The 23,747-nt window shown below is 40.1% G+C and overlaps 5 protein-coding genes across 8 annotated transcripts; 3 read left to right on the forward strand and 2 right to left on the reverse strand.

Annotated features, from left to right (window-relative positions):
- Positions 1–203: 203 nt before the first annotated feature.
- LOC108896490 (dentin sialophosphoprotein) lies at positions 204–3,374 on the reverse strand. The gene is made up of 9 exons (XM_018695642.2): positions 3,170–3,374; positions 2,772–2,826; positions 2,354–2,401; positions 1,933–1,986; positions 1,784–1,810; positions 1,618–1,659; positions 1,267–1,308; positions 1,093–1,152; positions 204–993 (listed from the first exon to the last, which is right to left on the reverse strand). Exons 3-9 carry the CDS (start codon positions 2,389–2,391, stop codon positions 450–452), a joined length of 807 nt encoding a protein of 268 aa, XP_018551158.1. The 5' UTR covers positions 2,392–2,401; positions 2,772–2,826; positions 3,170–3,374; the 3' UTR covers positions 204–449.
- A 2,014-nt stretch (positions 3,375–5,388) lies between these two features.
- Positions 5,389–11,634, forward strand: sparcl1 (SPARC-like 1). The gene is given in 13 exon segments (XM_018695641.2): positions 5,389–5,584; positions 6,594–6,649; positions 6,754–6,819; positions 6,914–7,414; positions 7,416–8,024; positions 8,134–8,242; positions 8,639–8,760; positions 8,847–8,967; positions 9,072–9,208; positions 9,392–9,540; positions 10,023–10,113; positions 10,115–10,172; positions 10,804–11,634. Coding segments are annotated over 12 exon segments (2,046 nt in total). The 5' UTR covers positions 5,389–5,584; positions 6,594–6,595; the 3' UTR covers positions 10,833–11,634.
- Positions 11,635–13,957: 2,323 nt separating this feature from the next.
- scpp9 (secretory calcium-binding phosphoprotein 9) lies at positions 13,958–16,067 on the forward strand. The gene is made up of 9 exons (XM_051070601.1): positions 13,958–14,188; positions 14,267–14,323; positions 14,442–14,456; positions 14,553–14,735; positions 15,226–15,288; positions 15,386–15,442; positions 15,546–15,611; positions 15,693–15,743; positions 15,851–16,067. Exons 2-9 carry the CDS (start codon positions 14,282–14,284, stop codon positions 15,917–15,919), a joined length of 546 nt encoding a protein of 181 aa, XP_050926558.1. The 5' UTR covers positions 13,958–14,188; positions 14,267–14,281; the 3' UTR covers positions 15,920–16,067.
- A 667-nt stretch (positions 16,068–16,734) lies between these two features.
- On the forward strand, positions 16,735–20,008 carry odam (odontogenic, ameloblast associated). Of its 3 annotated transcripts, XM_018695638.2 has the most exons (12): positions 16,735–16,832; positions 17,359–17,522; positions 17,674–17,739; positions 17,838–17,873; positions 17,971–18,018; positions 18,177–18,425; positions 18,525–18,581; positions 18,666–18,788; positions 19,377–19,409; positions 19,525–19,608; positions 19,743–19,800; positions 19,955–20,008. In XM_018695638.2, the coding sequence occupies exons 3-11, from the start codon at positions 17,680–17,682 to the stop codon at positions 19,776–19,778; spliced, it is 726 nt and encodes a 241-aa protein (XP_018551154.1). In that variant the 5' UTR covers positions 16,735–16,832; positions 17,359–17,522; positions 17,674–17,679; the 3' UTR covers positions 19,779–19,800; positions 19,955–20,008. The 3 variants fall into 3 exon arrangements, with proteins under 3 accessions (XP_018551154.1, XP_018551153.1, XP_018551155.1); XM_018695637.2 differs by having other exon boundaries at positions 19,743–20,008; XM_018695639.2 differs by having other exon boundaries at positions 19,380–19,409; positions 19,743–20,008.
- On the reverse strand, positions 20,006–23,027 carry LOC108896486 (uncharacterized). 2 transcript variants are annotated; one of them, XM_051070603.1, is made up of 13 exons: positions 22,833–23,027; positions 22,640–22,738; positions 21,773–21,892; positions 21,426–21,455; positions 21,303–21,323; positions 21,157–21,183; positions 21,013–21,039; positions 20,858–20,887; positions 20,727–20,756; positions 20,520–20,555; positions 20,395–20,430; positions 20,221–20,280; positions 20,006–20,138 (listed from the first exon to the last, which is right to left on the reverse strand). In XM_051070603.1, the coding sequence occupies exons 1-12, from the start codon at positions 22,995–22,997 to the stop codon at positions 20,224–20,226; spliced, it is 678 nt and encodes a 225-aa protein (XP_050926560.1). In that variant the 5' UTR covers positions 22,998–23,027; the 3' UTR covers positions 20,006–20,138; positions 20,221–20,223. The 2 variants fall into 2 exon arrangements, with proteins under 2 accessions (XP_050926560.1, XP_050926559.1); XM_051070602.1 differs by having other exon boundaries at positions 20,727–20,752; positions 20,854–20,887; positions 22,833–23,026.
- Positions 23,028–23,747: the final 720 nt, after the last annotated feature.

A 23,747-nucleotide genomic window follows, 5' to 3' on the forward strand; every position in this document is an offset into this window, starting at 1 on the left:
TTAACTACTTATTAAATACATGTAAACGAGTAAAGGTACAAAGTTTCCCTCTAGAATTCTAGTAGGAGTAGAGGTATAAAGATGAATAAATTGGAAATATACAAGTAAAATACAATCGTGTTTAAAACTGTAGTGCTGAAAGTAAATGTACTTATTCTGCTCTCTGCTACCCACTATGTCTAATTCTATAAAAACATGCAAGCTCCCAGTACCATGGTTATTTGTTTATTATTATAAAAACAAAGTAAATACGAGGTTACATCATCATCACAATAATAATCACACAAACACACAAATCAGTCAGCTGCAGGTAACATTATAATGCCACAGTCAACATTCAGAAGCGATGGGCAATAGCAATTTTGTCAACCTGAAGTCTTCAGGCAGGTCATTTAATGTTGTTGTAGTTCATAGTGGGGAAACATATAAAGTTGCACAAGTACATGTCATCATCTTCTTAGACTTAACTCCCTTTCATCCTCATCTGGCACCATCAGGTTGTCTACAGAGTAGTGGGCGTCATCTCCTATATCCTGGAAGAAATACTCCTCACTTTCACAGCTCTGAGTTCCATTCACACAGTCTTTGGTTTTGATTTGTTCCAGCTCGGCACTGTCACTGCCGTTACTATCCTCTGTGCTCTTGCTGGCGTCACTGGTGTCATTGCTCTCGCTGGTCTCGTCGCTCTCGCTGCTGGTGCTCTCGCTGCTGTCACTGGTGGCGGCGGTAACACCAGTCATGTCGCTGGTGTCTGCGCTGTCGCTGGTGGTGTCACTGCTGTCGGTGGGGCTCCCCACCAGGGGCAGGTTTGTCGTTTGACCCTGAGCGGAACCGGTCTTCAGTTTGAAGATGGTGCCGGTGGAGGGTGAGAGAGTGGGCAGCTTCTCTGGCAGCTCGCTGCTGAGGTGTTCCGTTTCACCTTTGACCTCTGCGCTGCTGTTGTCTTCTGCGCTCAGGACTTTGTCGACGACTTGCAAACGCTTGAACCCAGCTCTGATGCAGATAATGAACAAAGGATAGTGTTACTCAACTTTAATCTCAGCTAAAACAGGACGGTTTAAACCAAGTGAACGTGCAGAATGTTTATCTCACCTTTCGAACATTCTCCTCACTGCCCATGCTGTCATCTCTGGTTTCAGCCATAGAATCAGACTGTGGAAATACAGTGAATAATATGAGCTAGGTGGAGACCAGAGATATGCTCTACTATATGTTAATATTTAATAAACTTGGTTTTGTGTAATATTCAATTCAATTTCATCTTACCCCATCAATCTCATCTGACTGACTGTTACTCTCTTCTGAAGTCTGTTATTTTTTGAGAAAAGACAAAACACTGTTTTAGAAAAACATGCAAAGCTTCTGTAACAGCATCAAAACAACTGTAAGTATACCACACATACACTATATAATTTGTTTTGTTAATGTACTTAACAGGCTTCTCTCCACTCAGGACATTTCCTCTTTCATTATTTTCCTGTATCTTCCACTTCAGTTCTATTTTATTACAATTATTTTCATTTGTATTACATTCATTACACCCACAACTCTTAAAATATACATACTATAGTAAACTGACAACAATAAAGCACAAACAGTAAAAGAGATACAACCTACCGTGTCCTCTGATGTGGATTCTGATGATTCTGACTCTGAACTCTGGAAACAAAAGATAGATAACATGAGATACATTTACAGCACATTTTTAGATTAACAATCTGAATGATTAGAGAGATTTTTTTGAACGAGTTTTGCAGAACATGGACAAACCAGAGTGACTCACTTGATTTGAGGTATTTTCTTCAGAGCTCTGCAACACAAAGAGGAACACACATCCATTAAGGTGAAGTTCAGTAATCACACACGATACAAAAAGTCTTCTGCATGAGAAAATAATCATTTACTCATTACTGGAATAAATGTGTACAGTACCTGAAGCTCGGAGGTGTTATTTTCAGACGATTGTGAAACAGACAAACTTTCAGTCTGGGAAAGAAAAACAAAGTAAGCACACACACCACAGTGTTTTTAATTATACCTTTTAACTGCAGCATCAACAATCATCACATTCATTTTAGATCCATTCATGTCAGCCATCGCCCGGCTACGCTATTGCTGCATAAATGGGTGCAGACATACAGTGTAGTAAACAATAGTCTCTGAGATGGGAATTGTCTTGAGGTCTGGAGAAGTTTTGAGTAACCACACCTATTGTAAATGTTTCTGCTGACTGTCAGAGGAATGCAGCTCTACTGCAGTCAAATGATTTATGTGTAAACTATGTGGATCTCCTCTTTTCAAACTCTAGTTCTCTAGAGTTTGAAAAGAGGAGATTGTTTCTGATGGCACTCACCGAGTTTGCGTCAAGCTCACTTGATTCCAAAACAACATTGTATGAAATCTGTCAGAAAGGAAACACAGAGAGGTAAGGAGAAAGGAGACCGCCAGAGTTATTTCCAAAACGATAGCTCTTAAAGATGCACAAGATCTGTGTGGATTTATAGATATTTTTGCAGTTAATGATAATGCTCTGCTTAGAAAGTAAAAGAAGTAAAAGAAACACAGCAGCATTTATTAACTTATTAAGCCATTATGATTTTAACTAGAGTCTTTGTAGTAATGACTGTTAATTAAATGCAGGAAAATGCAGAGTATGTCAGCACAGGCCTCTGCACAACAACATATTAAGAATGTAAATATTTTAGATTAAAGATTAGAAATGTTGTCAAATTTGCATCACATTACATCATTTTTAAGAGTTTCATACTTACTGGATTGGAAAAAACTGCTCCAATCAGGCAAAATGTTATTATTGTAACCTTCATTCTGTAACAAACATGTGTAATTAGTATTAATGATTTAATTAAATTTGAGGCAACTAGTATGCAAACATAAAAACACACTAAAACATGCATTATATAACACATAAAATGAAATAGAAATACAAAATGTAAACATCTTTGTTGTATCAGCAAAAGTAAATGTTCTTGCAAAAATGTAATAACATGGTAAACTAACAAATCACACTCAAAACTAAAAGTTTGGAGATCCTGTAACAAAGAATCAAAAACATATGGTGAGACTGCACAGAAAAATATGAGTTAAGCACAAAAAGGCAGTGTAAAAACACAAAAATGATGTTAAAATCAGCCAATAAATGATCTATTACCTTTAATTTTTTTGTCAGTCAGGTTCAGAATTGTCAGAGATGTTGTTAGTGGTCCTTTAGCAGCAAACAGGAGAACCCAGTGTCTTTTCTGAGCCACGTATGGAAGCTGGCGGCGGAGGCAGTAAAGGCTCGATGTGTGGATATGCTGTAGGAAACTCCAAGGACTTCTGTATATAAGTAACCTCAATTAAGACGATTGCATCACTTCCTTTTGGATGTCTCTCTCCCCTGTCGACACGCGAAGGTGTATTTGTTTCCGGAGAGCAAGCCCAAAACAAACACACACACACACACATACACACACACAGTTTTCTCCACCCCCTCTCAAGTCGTTAGTGAAATATAGCTGAGCATACTAAACCATAGGGTTTGTGGCCTGTTGAAAAAACAAACTCACCCACTCAGAGTGGAAAGGAGGGCCAGACAGGGTCATACTTGTTTCCGGTGAAATGGATGTTTTTTATTCTTTATTGAGTCACCCAATTGCTATGTTTTTATTGTTGCTTAATAATGAATTACAAGGAACATGTGAGAAGAAGGTAGTGCCTTGCTCAAGGGTAGATTCAAAATATGTGTCTTGACCAAGAAAAATTGAAAAAATGAGCTTTCTGACATCTTGCTAATGGGAAGGTTAAATGTCTGACAGCGTCACATAACTTCAGTCACACATACACATCAAAGCATAATACACCAATGATACACATAACTTAAAAACACGAAAGCATGTTTTGTAACCATAGCATCCTCACTGTTACATGATGTTGTTGGAAATAGAACTCATTCTTGGAAATAGGGCATGTACAGTAGAAAGCCTAAATAAAGACTTCTGTATTTCCTTCCTGAGGCTCATAATTGTTTCCTGGATGTCCTTATATGGTCAGGCCCAAAAATAAGATTACAGAATTCCTTGTTTAACCTCACTCTGGATTTCAACCGTGCAAAAGCAACATGTAATTAGACTGGATGTTCACCAGTCTGGAGCTGTTTGCCAAAACCACAGCTACCAGTCGTTGTAAAGGTCCTGCTCTAGTGAGGGGAGGAGTGAGGAGACGATGATTGATGCTTGTTGGGGCACACAGACCGGCAGTTGGCAATGGCCGCACATTCAGCCTAATGTTACATAAGTTTTTGTGATGTATTAACCCTTTCAGCCCGATGTATCTAAGTTATTGATTTTCTCAAACGCCAATAGATATTTACAACCACAGCTGGGCCAACTATGCATTACTAACAATGAAGAACAAACAGCTGCAGGACAACAGTACTTAAAGGAGAGAGTGAAGTGCTTCGCTCTAAGCTGTAAAGAGTACAGCTGGAATATTATAAACTGCTCTGGGTCAGTAAAGCTCTACGGTTTTTGTAATGATAACACTCATAACCAATGATGGAAATATTCTGACATTACTGATAGCAACAAATGTTTATTTTTGACTTTGGAAACAATTTCACCACCCTCAGGAGCTTTTGATCACATCACATGATCTTCATCAGCAGATGGAATTTGTGTTGGTGACATGTAATAAACTGGTTGAAGTTGAGCATTGTGTGATTTAAAAAAAAAGAAAACTCTTTAAAATGCTTCAAAATGGAAATTTGAACATCTACATTTCCATTACATCTGAGAAAACTCTCCTCTGCAGGTGAAGATCATGTGATTATATGGAGAGCTCCACAGCTCTCCAAAAATAATGCAGCCACTGAATTGCCCCTCAGGTGAACCTGCTTTGCCAAATGAGTAATCATGTGAAAGTATTAACACCTGTTACAGATTGTGTCAGTGACAGACTTGTGACAGACTGACATCTAGTGGTGTAAATCATGCATTTTTTCCGTCACGAAACCATGTTAAATGTGACACGTTTCACACTGGTTTGGGCTCAATGTATTCTGTCATAAATACCCTACATGACATACACATATCCAAATGTTGAAAAAACAACAAAGACAAAAAAAAAAAACATTTCCTGCATCAGTTGTTACATGTTTATCAGCAGAAATGAAACAGAATTTGTTTAAACCTGTCAGAAGATGTTTTCTTCCTTAGTTTTTTACTTACTCTGTTTTTGAAGAAACATGGACATTGCAAATTAGAGTTTTTAATTTAATATTTTTCCATCTCTTCCTGGGACAAGTGGATTTTTATTTTTATTTTATTTATTTATTTTAGGATAGGATAGGATCTCTTTCTCTCCCTCTCTTTGGAGCCCAAAGACCCTCCCAAAGTTAGAAAAACCGTTGGCACCACAGACCCAGAAAAAGCTGTGTGTGTGTATGTGTGTGTGCGTGCACCATGCCAGTTTGTGTGGACAGTGTGAGCGCTGTCTTGAATACAAAAGGACATCTTCACAGGTTCAACACAGGCGCATACTGGTGTTTGTGCTGGATTCTACTTTCTCTTGCAACTCCCAGCCTCAGGTAAAATTTGTCCTAATTACTGAGACTTTCACACTGTTTTGATATATCATAATGGCCACACTGAAGTATGAGTGTGTGTAATATTTTGTTAACAAAATAGTTTGGTATTGACCTTGTTTTATTGTGTACACAGTGACTCCTTATATTGTAGCCTCTTTGGGGATGACTGTTTTTGCTTTGATGCTCTAAATTAACAGCGATGCCTCAATTATTTTTGTATATATCAAGAGATAGTGACTGTTAATATATTGTTTATACTATGATTCACCACTATACTCTGTGTAATATAGACAAACTGAATTGTTGTTTACTCACCTTTATCATCTAGGTGAAAGCATGTCATAGAGTTTTAAAATATCCTGACTGATATAGAATTAATTTTATAATAAAATGTATCAGAGATACATTAATTATTGTCATATAACAATGGTAGTGTGTTAAAAATCAGAAGTCTATGTGTCTTCTGCAACATCGTCTCATAATTGTCACATTAAATGATATTGGAATGATTTATCACTTTCAGTGTATTTTTATTCACATGCCCCCCTCCTACCTACACCTATCTGGGGGTTTTCTGGGCCGAACCAGCGAGCTATTGTTCCACCGGACAGGCCCAGGAATGTCTGTTTTGTTTCCGTCCAGAGAGACAAAAAGTTTGTGGACTTAGTCAACTTTTTCCAGTCTGGTAGCTTCTGATGTTTACTTTAGCTCTGAATGTGACTTTTGAGAGAGAGGCGCATCTCAGAGGCCTGTTGCCGTGACGACAGCGGAGACCGATCCAGCAGCTCTGCTCGTCATGAATGTGTTGGCAGCATACAGATTCACTCATCTGTTTTAACTTTGAAAGATCTGCCAAGTTCATGTCGTTGTTGTGACCAGTTAGAAGTCATGATATGATGTACTGATTGTTTATGGTGTGCTTTTAAGCCTTTCTCTCTTGTAATATAAACTACATGAAATCAATTTTTATTTCTGTCCAGTGTTTAAACGGTTCATTTCAATGTTTCAGGTATGAGGGCCTGCTTAGTTTTCCTTTGTTTACTGGCAGCAACACTTGCCCTCTCTGTGAGTAGTAAAGTTATAATCATTTGTCCTTGTTTGACAAGTAAATTTAAGAATTTGTTTATTGCAGTTTCATCATTATTATTAATTATTCCTGTTATATCCAGGTTAAAAGTAAACCACACGGAAAACATCATGGATTGCATAAGACTTCACACACAGCCAAAGAAAAGGTAAAAGATGACTCTAAATTATTTTGGAAAAGTTTTATTTGAATCAAGTAATTTCAGACTATAAATGAACTTTTTTTTCTTCTTCCTGGTTAAGGATGTTATCACAGAGGAGGCCAACAAACCACAGGTCTTACCCACTTTAGTCACATTTGAGGCCAGCAGCCAGGAGCAGGAAGATGAGGAGTTGAGCTCGGAGGGCAACGCCAACACTAACAAGGAGGACGGAGAGGCTGAGGCGACTGAAAGGAGAGATAAAAGCACTGCAGTCCTGTTGAGTGAGGACGAGCTGGTGGATCTCCTGAAGAAAGAGGCAGAGGAGGAAGAAGCGGAAGAAAGGGAGCTGGAGGATGAAGAAGTGGAGGCAGACGAAGGCAAGGTGGAGTCCGGCGAGGCCGTGGAGATCCATGAGGATGAGGAAGTGGAAGGGGAGGAGCAGAAGTTGGAAGACAACTTGGAAATGCAGGAGGATGGTAAAGAAGTGACAGATGAGGGGGAGGCGAAGGAAGAGAGAATGGAAGATGAAGTAGAAGAAGAGGTGGAGAAGATGCCCCATGAGGACAAGGGGGAAGAGTCTGTTGGCAAAATGGCCGACAGGAGAGGAGCAAGTGGCGCCGCTGGAGGAAGCAGATGGCAGCACAGAGTCAGATATCCCAGTCGATCTTGACTACGCTGCTGACAGCGGAATCTTACAGCCTCTGCAGATAATATCAGACAAGCTAAAAGCTCACGCCGATGACACCCAGCCTATTTCAAAAACAGATGTTAAAAAGAAAGAGGTCAGTGAGAAGGAACTGCCCACCATAGATGAAGACTACGAACAAAGCATGCAAAACACTGAGGCAGCAGACAGCAAGGAGGCGTCTGATCAGGAGGAGCTGCTAGAACGCAAAGACGACAAAGACTCGCAGGCTAAATCTAAAGAGAATCAGGACGTGGAGCCTCAAGAGCCGAAGAGCAGCAGGGAGCTCGAATCAGGGTCCAGGGTGGCTGGGAAGGAGGAAGAGAAAAGTAAGAATGACAGCGGAAGTCACACCAAGAGGAAGACAAGGAAGCAGAAGAAGAACCAAAGGTCAAGGAAGCACTCGCCACAGAGAGAGGAGACACAGTCTGGACAAGAACTGAGCCAACAGGATCCTCAGGAGTCTGAGAGCAGCAGCACTGACAATACAGTGCACAAGGCAAAGAGGAGAAGGGCAGGAAAATGGGTAAATGACACAGAATTTGCACATGCACTTTAAGCAGCTATAATCAATATATTTATATAAACAATAGCTCATGAAGCTGCATTTTCATTTTTCCTGTGTATTTTTCCAGGGTCCTTTGGTGGGAATGAATCCAGTGCAGATAAGAGCCTCGGTGGATCTCTACCCCAGTTCCAGGCCCTCTCTTGGTGGAGGCACACATCACCCAGAAGCCCCTGCTGGTTGGTTAATTCAGTAGCTGCAGCACTAACCATTCACAGCTGTGGACAAACGCGCTATCCCAACAGTCTCATAGGGGAATCTGCTGACTGGGTCATTTTGCTTAAACTTCCACATGAATAGCGCCACCCTGGTTCACGGTCATTACCAAAACACAGCTCTGCAGGCTTAAGGAGTGAATAAGAGAGATCAAGTTGAATTTAATCACTGTACAAACTCAAATGACAGTGGAATGTAGGGGATAATGTGTAGCGGTGGTTGGAGCTCACTGGTCTCTAGTCCTAACACTGTAAGATAAAACCAAACCAGTGAGGAAAATAGACCTGTTCTAACACTGCTTTAATAATTGCGATGAAGTACAGGTCAAAGGTTACCACAGTGTTTGTTTTTTCCTCTAGATCCATGTGACAATTTCCGCTGCAAACGCGGAAAGACGTGTAAACTCGACGCAGACAATAAGCCAGGCTGCGTGTGTCAAGAACCATCAGAGTGTCCTCCCAGTGTGAACGAGTTTGATCATGTAAGTAAACGCAAGACCTGTTCACGGCTAAACTGGAACGTTCGGCCACTGTTTGCATCTGACTGTAGCAGTCACATTCCATTTAGGTTTGTGGGACAGACAACACAACATATGATACATCGTGCGTGCTCTTTGCCACTAAATGCAACCTGGAGGGCACCAAGAAAGGGCACAGACTTCATCTGGACTACACTGGGCCATGCAAATGTGAGAGTTTACCACTTGACAGACTGTATGGTTTGAGCAACAATACTTTAGTGCGGTGCAAGAAAAAACAATTTGACCCGGCTCTTTCTCTTCCTCTCTCTTAGTAATACCTCCATGTGTGGACACTGAGCTGGTCCAGTTCCCTCTGCGAATGAGAGATTGGCTGAAAAATGTGCTGCTGCAGCTGTATGAGCATGACTCCATGTCCCCCGGCTTCCTCACTCCTAAACAGCGTTTCAGAGTAAGATACAGTGTTCAAAATGTAAAGATACTACAAAGTTTATTGTTTTTTTTTTTTTTGTATCCAATCAATTATTCAGTGAGTGAGTCGCTCAGAAAATCACAAAGCACCTTTGGGAAAAGAAAAATGTGATGTTTTAGGTCATCAAAGGCAACTAAACTGTGGTGTTCTGTGCTTCTGTAGGTGAAGAAAATCTTTGAGAGCGAGAGGCGCCTTCATGCCGGTGATCACTCCGTTGAGCTTCTTGCACAGGACTTTGAAAAGAACTACAACATGTACATCTACCCGGTGCACTGGCAGTTTGCTCAACTGGACCAACACCCCTCTGACAGGTAAATCCTCTTCTTTCAATTTAGTCAATGATTATACATTCTACATTACAATGTACATGTGGTGGAAATCTTGCGAGCTGGTCAACTTCTGATGGAACGTGTGGAGATTCTTTTGGATACCAAATCTTAAATAATGAATCACTTTCGGCCAAGTCACGTTGTATATTTTCATGCAGTTCTTTCCCAAGGGCAGGCTGTGTGCTTCGTAATCCTGCTGGGACACCTGTTATTTTGACTGTTTGGTTTATCATATCTCTTATGAACGTAGGGTCTGTGCTACGGCCTTGGTTGCTATGGCAACTGCCGATGGGGACTGGGATACTTCACAGCTATCCTAGACACAAACAATGAACTGTTGCTTTTAGGGGCCTACTTGTAATTGACCTGTGGAAAATATGAGCTAAAGACCTAAAGTGTCACATATTGGATATACATAAGATGCTCATAATGACCAGACGTTGATGATGGTCCATTCTCTGCAGACTCTTGTCCCACTCAGAACTGGCCCCACTCAGGGTCCCTCTGGTACCAATGGAGCACTGCACCTCCCGCTTCTTCCAGGAGTGTGACGCCTGACAAGGACAAGCAGGTGTCCTTTAAAGAGTGGACCTCCTGTTTTGGAATCAAGAACGGTGAGTGCAGCAGCATGGCACCAACTGAAACACACACTGATACTTCAGAAATGTAACAAATACAAGGTTGTTGATTATGTTTGAGAGAAACATACGTTCAGAATTTGACGATTTGCACAAGCAGCTTTTAACCAAATGACAAAAGGGAGAAATCAGTAAAACTGGCAGTGTTATGCGTGTAGTTGTGTGACTTTATCAACAGTAGGTTTTCCAGGCTCCTAATCTTTTTCTTTCCTTGGGAGAGATGCAACTGTAACTTGTCTTATCTCAAAGGAATTCTGTGTTCAAGGACAAAATGTAGAAGCTGCCGTGTGCCATGTGTTAGTATGCGTGTGTGCAGGGGGGGGGGCGCAGGTAGCTTGTTTGCTGGCTATAAATACACTTTAAAACAGATGAACCAGTGATGATTGAATACTACAGACAGGACAAGACTTGTGGCATTGTCTGTTGTGGCTTCTTTACTACTTTATTAAACATGAGAAATCAGCACTCACTGTGGGTTAGCTTTTCTTTCATTCACAGACAGCCTGATGCCAAAAACTCCACAACAGCAGTTCCAAACCTCTTTTGCATTTGTACCTAATTTCAATAATACTGTACCTTAAATTCCATTTATCTATTTTCTCCACAGAGGATATGGACGTCAACCTTCTTTTTTGAGCTTTACTTTGCACCTCATCTACGGCACGAGCTTGTGGAAGCTGCTCCGACAGCACAGCTTGAGACAGAGGCCTCTGTGAACCATTTGGCTCCTGTTGTATCGTCAGGTCAAAATGTTACATGACACTGACGAGTACAGATGAAAAGATAATAATAATTACCTCCTGCTATATAAAGGACAAGTGTTGGTGGTCATTGCTGTCATTTTGTGTCAGGCTAAGCTTGGACATCTGGATCTTTGTTCTGTAATTTAGACTAAGCAGCTAGAATTGTTTTGGTAGAATAGAGTCATGTTTAACTGGTTTTATCCAAAAACCTGTTTTCTAATGCATTCCAAACTGGGAGAAAGTTTACAACAGCTCATTAGTAGAAAAGGCATAGTACAATATACAGTACAAGGCCTCAAAAAACTGTATGTCAGAGTGATTTAGTGCAGAATTACTCTTTAAATCAATGTTAAGTAGATAGTTTCAGAACCTTGTGTCTTATCCTTGTCCTTTAACATCCTGGGACCATGTTAGAAACAAGTGTTTTTCACTTTAACATGTCATCACTTGGATTTTTGTTTGTGTCTGATAATCTAAACAGAAAATCAATCAATCAATAGTAAATGTAAATCAATAACTGTGTTTCTTGATTTGGTAGAAAATGCTGTAAATGTGTGTCTCTGCATCTCATCTTTCATTGTAGCTCTAATTAAAGCTTTATGGACGGCAATGATCTTCACAATATTCACCCTGTTGTTAATGGTGACTTGTGTTTCTTTGCAGTCCTGAAATAAAGTTATTTCGTCATAAAGGTGGATCCCAGTTGACCCCAAAAGGCCCCTGGGCCACGTCGGTTTACACTCTAATATCACGTTTGATTCGTTGGTCAATTTTCCTGATGCCACCATGACATGAAACTACGACCTCTGCAACAATGGTTGTGAGAATGCAAGTCACTGATACCTGGTTTGGGTTTGCCACATAATCCTGAATAATGGCCCTCTGCAGGGAAACAAAGCAAAAAATAGCCTGCAGCATGGTCATGATGATTACAGTGACTTGTTGTTTTGAGATGAAGCGCAGGACTCTGATTGGACCTGTCCTGGTGATCACAGAACCTGATGATGTCTATATAAGCGAAGAGAGGAGCAGGACTTCACCTGTCTGCTGTCTCTGAGATAAAACATGTTCTGTATACTGTGGGTTATCTTTCAGACCTTGGCTGTTGTGGTGGAGGGTGGTGTGTCTTCAGGGAGTGCAGAGGCACTTGCTAATGGGGGAGTGAATAATAATGGAGGAGCAGCAGCTGGCAACAATGCCAACCCTGTGGCTCAAAATGGGGTGAATGGTGAACCCCTTGTGGCACACTTAGTCCCACTTGGTGGGTCATTTTTCATCCAGCCAGTTGGGAACCAAATAGGTCAGACTCCCCTTCAGCAGCTGATTCCCATTGGAGCTCTCCAGCAAGGTGGGGCATTTCTCGTGGGGCAGACAGGCGCAGCCAACGTGAATCCACAGGGGCAGGTGGCTCAGGCTGTAAGGGGTGGGCCTGTCACGCTGTTTGCTGTGTTGTCACAGAGAAATGCCGGGGGAGACCCACAGGGTGCCGTGTTGACTCCCGGTCAAGTGCAGCTGATCTCCGCGGCCCAGCTCCAGCCGGGTGCCGCCGGTGGGAACGCAGCCGGCAGAAGGAGGTTTCAGCGTTCGGTGGCAGCACGCCTCAGAAGGACACAGTCTCCTCTGATGAAGGTGATGGCAGCTGAAGAAGAGGAAGAATGCTCTGGGATGGAGACGGAGGAGAAGCAAGCGAAATGAGACCTCAAAGCTGTCAGACATCATATACAACATAATTCATCCTTATGTCCTCATCCTGTCTCACTGCTGTCTGTTCATGCTTGACTGTTGAACTTTATAAATCATTGTCATAATAACTAATGATCAATAAATGACTGAAATCAACTGTTGACTCTTTGTTGAATATTTATTCCAATATATTAACACGGTACATATTTGCTTTTACATCACCTAGAGCTCAAAATATGTCTGTCAAAGTCTACTTGAGCAAAACACCAAGCGTCATGGGTGTGGCTCCTCTTATTTTTGTGGGACAGACTGGTACAAATGTATAAATTTATATTTACAGTACATTGGTTGCAACATGGTGATTTTCGTCTGTGAATAAGAAAAACATCCTATCCTTTACATCACGGCAGAACTCCTCGAGTAACAAACTTCTTGTTTATAAAGCTTGTGACACAATGAAAAAAGAAAGCTAATCATAAATGTGACATATTCAAATTTACGTAACATTATTAGGAGATGTCATTTGTTCGAACATTAAACTGCAAACAGGAAGAAAATGTTTTTCTTAATTGGGACTGCATGACAGTGTGTAATTAGTATAAAGCTCCAGACCAGACTTCCATAGAGGCTGTTTACCTGGTCTGTTGTGGGCTGCCCAGTCAGCAGCAGAAAAAACCTTCCCCAGACAGCCTCAGTATGTGACAACATACCCACCCGACCACACTGGGGGATGAATGTAATGGTTCTAAACAACACGAGAAAATGTGCTGATGAAATATGACACAAACATGTCTGTTCTTGCCCTTCAGCAACATTAGAGGATTTTAAAAATCAACAGAGGTCTGGTGTTGCGGAATTGAGTTGGTTATATGATATAAATAGTTATTTTAGGGTTGGGACGAGTAAAAATCAACTTGACGCAAGTATAAACTCATCACAAATTACCCTCTTTAACTTGAATTTACCTTAAATTACAACGACAGGAAACATGAAATTTGCTCTTCCAAAAATAAATCAAATCACAAGTTGTTGTTCTTACTTAACTGTTTTCCTGAAGTCACAGACAGTGTGCTGTTTCCTGGGTAAAATGTTTGATTGTATTTAAGCATACACACGTGTTACAAAAGCTCTTTATGATGATGTCAGTTGTTTGCCTCTCGTGACCACAACCCGCAACATTTAGATGGTTCTTAGAAGGTTTTTAGTTTAGTAGCTTCCAGAAACCTCCATGAACCCACCCCAAGACTCTGAATCACTCTGTTATTGTTCGCGGTCACTCAGCTGCATCGAGAACAATGTCAGATGGGACTGAACGAGGGTTGAAGAGACTTTGAAAATAGCTCACAGTGCTGCATTTCTTTACATCTCTTATTGTAGAAAATGAAGATGTCATATCAAAAGCTCCCATGACACACAGGTGACAAAAATAGTTTGTCAACAAGTCAGTGCTCTCCTCTCTAATTGGCCCATAATAATCTCTGGGACTGATAAAAGGTGTTCTACAATCAGAGAGCAACTGTGGTATAGTCCTTCTTGGCACATAACATTTGAAGGAAGAACAAAAAGGTAAGGTGCAAATTGAGACTTTTAAAGCAATATATTGATTTTGTAAGTAAAATATATCTATTCTGGTCTTTTTTAAAGGTTTTAGACTGCAAAATGAAGCTTCTCCTCACAACATTTGTAGCCACCATCTGCTATGTGAGTACAGTTTATCTATCTATCTATCTATCTATCTATCTATCTATCTATCTATCTATCTATCTATCTATCTATCTAAAGCAGTGTATGTCACATCTTGTGTCTTTGCTTACTGCAGGTCAGTGCAGGCAAGGTAAGGAATATTCAAACTATTAATTTATGGCCAATTAGCACAAAAATCCAAATTAGATCATGGTTCATAACAAACACTCTTTCTCCTCCTGTGCAGAGACAGAGGATGATGGCAGCCATGAATGGAGGAATGATGGGCGGTATGAATGGAGGAATGATGGGTGGTATGAACGGAGGAATGGTAAATGGAGCAAACCCTGGGATGATGGCTGGAGGCCTAAACCCACCCATGGTAGCTGGTGGTGGAGCAGGTTTCATCGGGCAGCCCCAGTTTGCGCAGGTCAGTCCCTTAAGGACATCAGTTTGATGACCTCATTTCGATGTGAGAGAAAATTCACGACATATAGCAACGTGTTTGAAATAGATGAGTTTAGTCACAGATTTCATGTTAGCTTAGCAACATGTCATTTAATTACAATAATCAGGGTAATAGAGAACTAAAAACAAAAACTGTGTGAAACTTATGTGTAAGAAAAAACACTTTTGGAATTGTGAGAGAATATGCAAAGTAAATTAATAAAGAATGTATGTGTGTAATAGAATGAATGAATGGGAAGACTGCCTGGTTGTTTCTACTGAATGCAGCCACAAGATGGTGCTCTCCTATTGACTGATCCCTGATGTCTTCATTATTACTAAACTGTCTGAATTCAGATTGTTGTTAGTCAGATTTTGCATGATCTGATCTTACATGTAAAGTTTTTGCAGCAATACTGCCCTGTGATAAACCTGATAAGAAGATATACATTTGTTTCCTCCCTCTCCAAAAGTTTGTTCCTGGAGTTCCTGCTTTTGTACCGGCCCCTGTTCCCAATGTGTACCCTGTCAATGCGGTTAGTGTGGCACATTACACCACACATCGGCACTCATGTAATTTCATGTTTTAGAGAACCTCACAAAAAGATTTATGTCTTTCTTGCCTACAATCAGCTTCCTGTCATGGGAGTCCCTCAGATGGCACCAATGAATCCTCAGCAGCCTCTGATGGTAGCACAGGACATCTTTTTTTTAATCGCAGTTCACACAATGTGTAGCGGTTTAACATATCACTACAGTCACTAAATCTTGCCGCCTTGCTGTCCTTTTTTAGGGGATTACAGGGGGTGCCGTGCCACAGCAGCTTCCCATCCAGCCTGATCCACTCAGAAGATTCAGGGTAAGAAATGAGATTTACATCTGCCGTATGTGATATGAATGAAAACTGCAAGAGCTAACTTCTTCTTCTTTGAATCTCCAGCGTCAGATTATGACACAGGGTAACACCATGAGGACCACTGTGGATACTCAGGTAAAACTGTGTCATTTACAAAGAAATAAACAGATTCATTGGAATCTCACTGTGAAGGACAAATTCTCTTCAAAGTTTCACCAACTGTTTGCTCCTTTTCTTCTCAGATTCCAGCTCCTACCGACCCAACAACAACCACTCTGTGCGATGAGGACGATCATCATGAGGAGAATTAAGATTCCACTGCACTACACAATATGACAATGTGTGGTTTTGTCACCAATCACCAATGACCATGGAGCTGTGTATTATGTTTAATTTTGAAACTACAGCATGATGGTTGACTGTACATGTTTACTTTCCAATAAATTCTACTTAAAGTAACGTCTGTTTTGAAGATGTGTCTGATTTTACACCAGCATATCATACAACCGGAAAGGTTCATAAATTAACGTCAACCTGAATGCAATTTATAGTGGGTCTCTGCTGCCATCTAAAGGATGATGGGTATAAAAGCAAATGTACAATAACATAAAACCTCAACTCAAAAGCCTCATTGAGGTTTTGCTGGATAATTGTGCTACATAAAACCTGAAACCCAAGCAAGATTTGAGACTGGTAATCCCGTTTCATGAAACAGTAAAACCTGAAATATCTTTCAGCACTTTTAAAGGAAAATATTTTTCCTGTTTTCCTGTGTAAATCCCAGTTACCTCTGTCCCACTAAGAGAGACGGAGTGGCCATGAGACACAAAGACGTAGGCTGTTTGTTATGGCTATGACCTCTCCCACCGGGAGACTCTACCTATCCTATCTCTGCTGCCACTTGCATATGGGTCTGTATGATAACCTTGGCTGCTATCCTAGAAACAATGAACTGCTGTTTATAGTGAGAGACATGCGTGTGACCTGTGTACAGACATTTACCAAATAAGAGAACACAGACTTAAGAGAATAGACTTGATGAAGGAAAACAGACCTAAACACACACACTGGTACTGTTCATGCTGGCTCACTGTCACACTGTCATGGCTTAGTGGCTCACTTGAATGCAGCAGACAGGTCGTTAACGTAATGAGTGACACCTGTGATGCTTCTACTACAGGTCGAAACGTCTGCTGTGAAAAAGGCCTGTTGGACACAATTCAGGTTGGAAGGTTTACAGTTAAATTGTCGTGTCAGCAATAAAAAAAAATGAACAACTGAGCACAAAAAGCATCAGAAGTGAATTCAAAACTGACTGCAGCAACACATAGAACATATGACTGTGTATTCTGCCATAGTCTGTGTATCATCAACTTGAATCCCAACAGAGTCAACCATTAATACCCATGATTTGCCAGTGAGATGCCAACATCAGTCTGAACACGATGAACAACTGGTGACAAATGTGTGATTATAAGCTCCCAGCTCCTGTTGTCCTTTTTTTTTTTCCTCATGACGAGTCATTTAACATCTACAATTACACACTAAAGCACACACTTTGACATAGTTACTTAATTAAAGTTCAAACAATTAACGAAAAGCTGGTGCTTTTTACACTGCAGGTGAAAAGTGCACAGAGTTTTAAAGTCTGATTTTTCGAGACTTGTTAACAGCTTGACACAGACCGTGTCATGGCATTTAGAGACATGACTTACACCTAATAACATACTTACCTGTCCTGTGTTGTAAGTGTCTGAGTCTGATGCCATGAGAAACGTCTGTCACACTGACCACACATTGTCTGGACGGGTTGGTGGTGGACCTGTGACAGCTCACATGGAGAGAATTTAAAAGGGTCATGGACGCGGTGAGGCAGGCAGGCACACAGAAAGGGAAAGCAGAACCAGAGAAACGGTAAGAGGAATTTGTAGCGCTCACTATTTTTTAATGACCGTTTTTCTCTGTGTTGGTAAAATGTATGGTAGATATTTTATAATGCTTGACAAAACTCTGTGAATTCAGGTTCAGCTTTTTATAACATACCTCATGTTTTGACACACTGTAGGATATCATGGAGCTACAAACTGCCCTTCTGTTGGTCTGTCTATTAAGGACAGGCTTTGCTCTGCCAGTGAGTTACGTCTTTATGTTGCTGTGTTATTTATTGCTCATACTGTAGCATCTAAAAAGACAAATAATGTTTTTTTATTTTTTTCATTTTTTATATAGCTTCAGATTGGAATTATTGCAAGCAACAGCAATGAGGTAAAATAAATGTTAAAGCATTTATGTCTGTAGGTAATATTCTCTGTCATTTAGGAATAATAATAACAAGTCTAATTCAATCATTTTGCATGTTCAGATCCTGAGACTGAATGGGCTAACTCTTGCAGCTCTTGGACAAACACAGGTACAGATTAGGCCTTAAAAATGTGTGCTACCACCATGAGTTATATAATTTATCAACACCAATATTATGTGTCTTCCTCAGTCAAAAAAAAAAAAAAAAAGCAAATATTTACTTTGGGAAATCATGTGTTAGCTGACACAGATCCTCTTCTTCTCCAGGCATCTTCAATATTACCCCAGTATGTGCTGCAGCAGCAGCAGCCTGAGGTGCTGCTCACTCCGCAGGTGGTGAACTTGAACCCGCAGGTGGCTGGTCCTTTCGGTCCCCAGGGGCCTCAGCTGTTGCTGCCCACCCAGGGAAACCAGCTGACGCCTATGCTTGTCCCCAACGGTCAGCAAGAACAGCTCGGGCCTCCACAGGACCCCAATGCTCCTAATGTTCATCAGCAGGCCCAAAACCCCATGCAGGTACAACAAAGCTATCTATCGTAGCAATCACTGAAGCTGCTTACAAAGCTCCTTGCAGTCATTATGAAGAAATTCATTATTCTTTTAAATCTTCTTTAGATGTTTCCACAGTTTCAGTACCCTGCTTATGGATTTCCTCAGTTTCCTAGACAGCAGGTATGACTTCAAAAACGTTGACTTGTTTGCAAATGTCAACTGATCTGAAAATGAACATTTATTTGATCAACTGTTCATCCACAGGGCTTCCCGTACTTTGTGCATCCTTACGGCTATCCCCAGCAGAGGAATACTGTGGTGCTGCAGCCCAACAAGGGCCAGCAGAACCTGGAGAGAACCACACAGAGACCACAGCTCCCTCTGCAGGTCAGACATGCGAGATGAAATGAAGTAAAGAAACAGAGAACAGCTTGGCTTCTCTGCGCATATTGATCAAAAACAAGAAGACATTATTCTGCAATGAACTTTAATGTTTTAAAAACAAAAAGCTGAAAGAAAATCTGCTTGCCTGCAGAGGGTTGAGTGCACAATCGCCAAATATTTTCCCAACAACAAAAATATTCATAGAGAACAAAGCAATATTAATTAAAATATCAAAATGATTGTTCTACATTGAATTAAATTTTGGAACTTATGTGGGAAATGATGACAAAGATAAGACTTAATGATGATAACACAGCTGCAGATGTTGAGTCATGACTGTGTGGATGCGGTGGCTGTGATGCAACTACAGCTGTCTGCCATACGGACCACACACTGTCTGTCTGACTAAGAGGTGGGCAGCTGAAATCATTAATCTCAGTCTTATTTGAGCGTTAAGTGATACCTTTTGTAGCCTATCATGTATGTTCATCTCTCAATATACTGAATGTTATTGGTTCAGGAAGGTGTTAAGTACTAAATACTTTCAGTCATTTTTGCAATTTAATTTCAATACATTTCATCCCATTTCAGCAGGCTTCCCAGCCGAAGGTGCAGACAGAAAAAGTCAGTACCGTTCGTAAATTCTTGAATTGTTACAGTTTGACCAATAAACTAAGGAAGCAAAGTCTGCACTAGTCAAGTCTAATTGCTGTACTTTCATAACCTGTATCTATATCAGACGTGGCCAATGGGGACACAGAAGGAGTCTACTACAATTCCCCCTGATCCTCGTGGTGACACCTCTGGCCCTGGCGTTGACGAGGTATGATTTTATACAATGACACTCAACATTTACACACACTCAAAACTTTTGTTTCTGTTACACATAACTGTTTCTTATTGTGCAGCATTTGACTTTGAATGTTTCAACAGTTACTTTTCTGAATGTTTCTCTAGGGTCACTCCAACTTCCCCTTCCTCTTTGAGCCTTAGATGTCACCCGGGAAATAACAAGGTGATAAGGCAGAAATTAATTTCCACGTGTTTGGCTGTAGTCACTGTGAGCTCATTCTTCTGCAGAATACACCAGAGTATGCTGTTCTTCTAAATGCAATTTATTTGTCCTTGGTTATTTGTATAATAAAATATAACTGTTTTGCTCGTTTCAGGAATATGTTCCACTCTCTCACAACATGTCAAATAAAGAATTTTGCCAAAGATAATTGTTACCGAATTTTATTGTAGTACACAGAAATTTGGGTTTACAGGAATAATAAGGTATTACATGAATGATTTCTCAGAGTATACCACAAAAAACTGAGCCATAATCTCCTCAGAGCTGTTAGTTTCTTCCTGAAATGAAAGACAGAAATGTTAGCATCAGTCATCAGATTGATATTAGACTTAATCAGCACTGTTATATTAGTGCCTTCACCTTTTACCAGTCAGCGTTTTCTGAATTGTCATCTCCTCCAGCAAGCTCACTGAGGTTCACCTTCAAAAAAAACAAAGTTGTTCAAATTAACGACACAAGCCTAATGCTACAGAGATGTCAGTAAATGGGCTATAAATTACTTTAAGGCTGATAAAGTTCCAGTTCTATACTTACTGGTTTCAAAACCCCATACTCTATCGATACTTTGTTCTTTTAAAAGAAAGAGAGAAATTCTGATCATTGTTACAAAGAAACATTTATGCTATATACACTTATTCTGTAATGGGCCAAAACATTACCGGCTCTGTGGTGTTGTAGATGAGCTTCACATATTGCTGCAATTGAGATGAAGAGACACAAAAATCATAATGTAGTCACCTTTAACATAAAAGCAAAGATCAAACAATGTTAATTTTTCTGCAACCCATATAACTGAAACTCAGACAGACCAGCCAGATCATTTAGAAAATGTAAATTATTTAAGGAATATTTGACAGCCATTTTACCACATTCTCTGGAGGCCCATGTTTTCCTCTCCTGTAAAAACAAGTAACAGTAAAAATCAAACTTGCTGAGTGACTGAGCTTTGATATTGTAATCACTGGTACAAAGATGAAATTACTTTTTATATACCTACCCTGTGATGGTGAGGTCCTCCTCTACCATGCTATAGATGAATTGACAGTGATTAGTACTAATGGAAATCATTCATATGGTCTTTTTTCTTCATCATCATCATCAGCTATCATTAAACTGTAATCATGTATTTAAATTTAATCTTCAGTCACTTACCCTTGACATCAGAAATATGTTCTCACCCTGTGAAATATTTACAGTTGGGGTCAGAGAAATTGTAGAATTTCACAAGGTGATGTACAACATCACATTGAGTAGACACTCAAAAGTTATTTCAAGTAGCTAAATCAAATTGTTTACCTCCTTCAGGGAGATGGTGGTGGTGTTCTAGGGAGGAGAGCCACAAATTTAGGTGAAAATGTAAATATTCAGTGATGCCACTGTTCTGTCATGTCAAACATACAGTATACTGTATAATAATTATTTTTTTAAATTCATGGTCTTACCTGAAATGTCACATTGTCAGCCTGAAAAGGAATTATATGCAAAGGAAAATCAGCATTTTTTACCTATTGAGGTAAAATGTAAGTGTATTATGACGTCACACTGAGAGACAACAGAGGGCCTACCTTGAACGTAGGGGTAAATACAACTTTGTCCTAAAACAAGAGATTGTATGTCATATTTTGTCCTCATGCAGAATAAATAACATGATTTACCAGTACATAAGTTTAAAAGATGTAATTAAAATTAGAAGAAATATAATAGCAAGTCTGAGTAGGTAAGCATCAAGCTGCTTTTAAAGGATTCAGTGGGTTCCTTTCAAAAGAGATGCCACTAAACAGTGATTTGTCTCCCCTCTTTAAAGTGGTAATGAATTCATTTGAGTTTAGTGAACACCATTTAATTACACATTTGACTTAGTTTTTTCTTTTTAGTACAGCTGTACTGTCACTGCATCTCACAGTGGACTTACCATTACACCAGGGTTCTTCCTGTTGAGCCACCTGCGCCTTGGAGGTCCTCTGTGTCTCCTCATCTGCTTGCCAGGCCTGGAATGAGGTACTCCAGGCTCATCAGGCATGAAATCAGGAGCCTGGGGGAAGCACAGATAAAATGCTGTGTGCAGTAAAATGACTGTCTAATGCCATGGTATGTTGTGTTGTGGCAGGTCTTGATAAACTCCACTAAGTGTATAATACTGAATGTTAAAGACCAGTGTGCAACATTTACAGAAATCTATTGACAGAAATGGAATATAGTATATGAAAATATGTTTTTATTGGTGTCCATGCACACGAAATCAGTTGATTACATTTCGTGACTTTTTACTATGATACAGAGTTGAGTTATGGTAAACTGGGCTAGCACTCCCTTTATTCATTTATTTAATTTATTTATTTATTATTTATTTATTTTACATTCAGAATCTGCTTTATTATCTGCAGCTGTCATATTAGTTTTGTTGACAGAGATGTTAAACCAACACATTGTTTAAGTTTTAGAGACAGTTAAATGGAGTAACATCCAACTGACAAACAGCAATTTATCCATCTGCCTGGTAACCCAGGTAAAGTCTCTGGGAGGTTCCTACACCTATTGCTGTTGCTTGTGACAAACAGAACTGTTTGTCGACTGACTGAAGAGACTCTTGGAAAGAAAGCAAAGTAGCCTCTTGCAAAATGTCAAACTATTCCTTTGATGAAACGCCCAAACTGAATAACATATAAGACCTGGTTGTAAATAGCCTCAGTGGTTACCTCAACAAGAAAAGATCCTTGAATTACTGAATCACTAAGACTAGAATCAGTTACCTAATGACTGTAAGACTTGAAACTAATACCCATGATGGATGTTCAGAGTCCTCCTCTGGGAAGTCTCCGCCTGACCCTCCATCTCCATCCTCCTGGGGTTGTGTCACCGACTGCTCATTATCACCACGCTAAACAAAAGGGTAATTAAATGAGAAATACTTAGCATGCAGAAGGTAGATCCAGCTCTGGTCCTGTGTGTTGTATCACATCTGTTCCTGTTACCTTTGGGTCTACATCCAGCCTGGGTCCATGTGCAGGTGGAAACTTTTCATCCTGCCAGAAATCTGGCTGAAAAAAATAACGACAAAGTAAATTAAGAATGACCAGTTTAAAAACATCAAGCAAGTTTTCCACACAGGTGCACTGCATGGTGCAATTAACATCCATTCATGCTCTGTGGCATGTATAGACATGCTCAGGATGCCCAGGTGATTCTAATTTTGTATCTAGATGGTGAGATCTATGTGACTTTGAGAGAGGTTTTGTTGTTGGGGTGCCAAGACTGCTCAACTGTTTGCTTGCAGAGTCAATGCCAAGGAGCATTGAAGCTGTTCTGGCAGCATGTGGTGACCCAACAACTTACTGAGACACCCTATGTATATATTTACCATCAAAAGTAATACTCACACTGAGCAGCAACTGCTGACAGAAGTAAAGCTGCGACACACAAGAGTTGCATTGCTTCTGAAGAACCTGCAAGAATAAAACAAAGAATAAAACCACTGAATTATTCCTTAAAACAGACGAGACGTTTTATAAAGCAAGTCATGTACTGTATAGCGTGTATGCACTCACCTGTGCTGTGAGACTACGTGTGAGGTCTACCAGGCATCAATACTTATATCAGACATCAGACATTGAGACACACCACATATTTTTCAAAACACAACATCTTAGTCATGTTTAATTCTTTGCATAACAGCAGTTACTTCACATCTTATTTTCTGGTGTCTTCTTAACTGACTTTCATCCCTTCTTCTTACATGGTAAAAACAACGAGACTGGTGGCAGCGATTAAAAATAGTTAAATAAAAATTGGAAATGGAAAATATCCCTTGATCATTATGTGAATTGACTGTACATACTTTGAGTAGCTTAAGCCAGAGTAGCCACAAATTTCCTAAAACAAGAGGAAAC

This window comes from Lates calcarifer, linkage group LG5, assembly GCF_001640805.2.
Source record: "Lates calcarifer isolate ASB-BC8 linkage group LG5, TLL_Latcal_v3, whole genome shotgun sequence".
NCBI lineage: Eukaryota > Metazoa > Chordata > Actinopteri > Centropomidae > Lates > Lates calcarifer.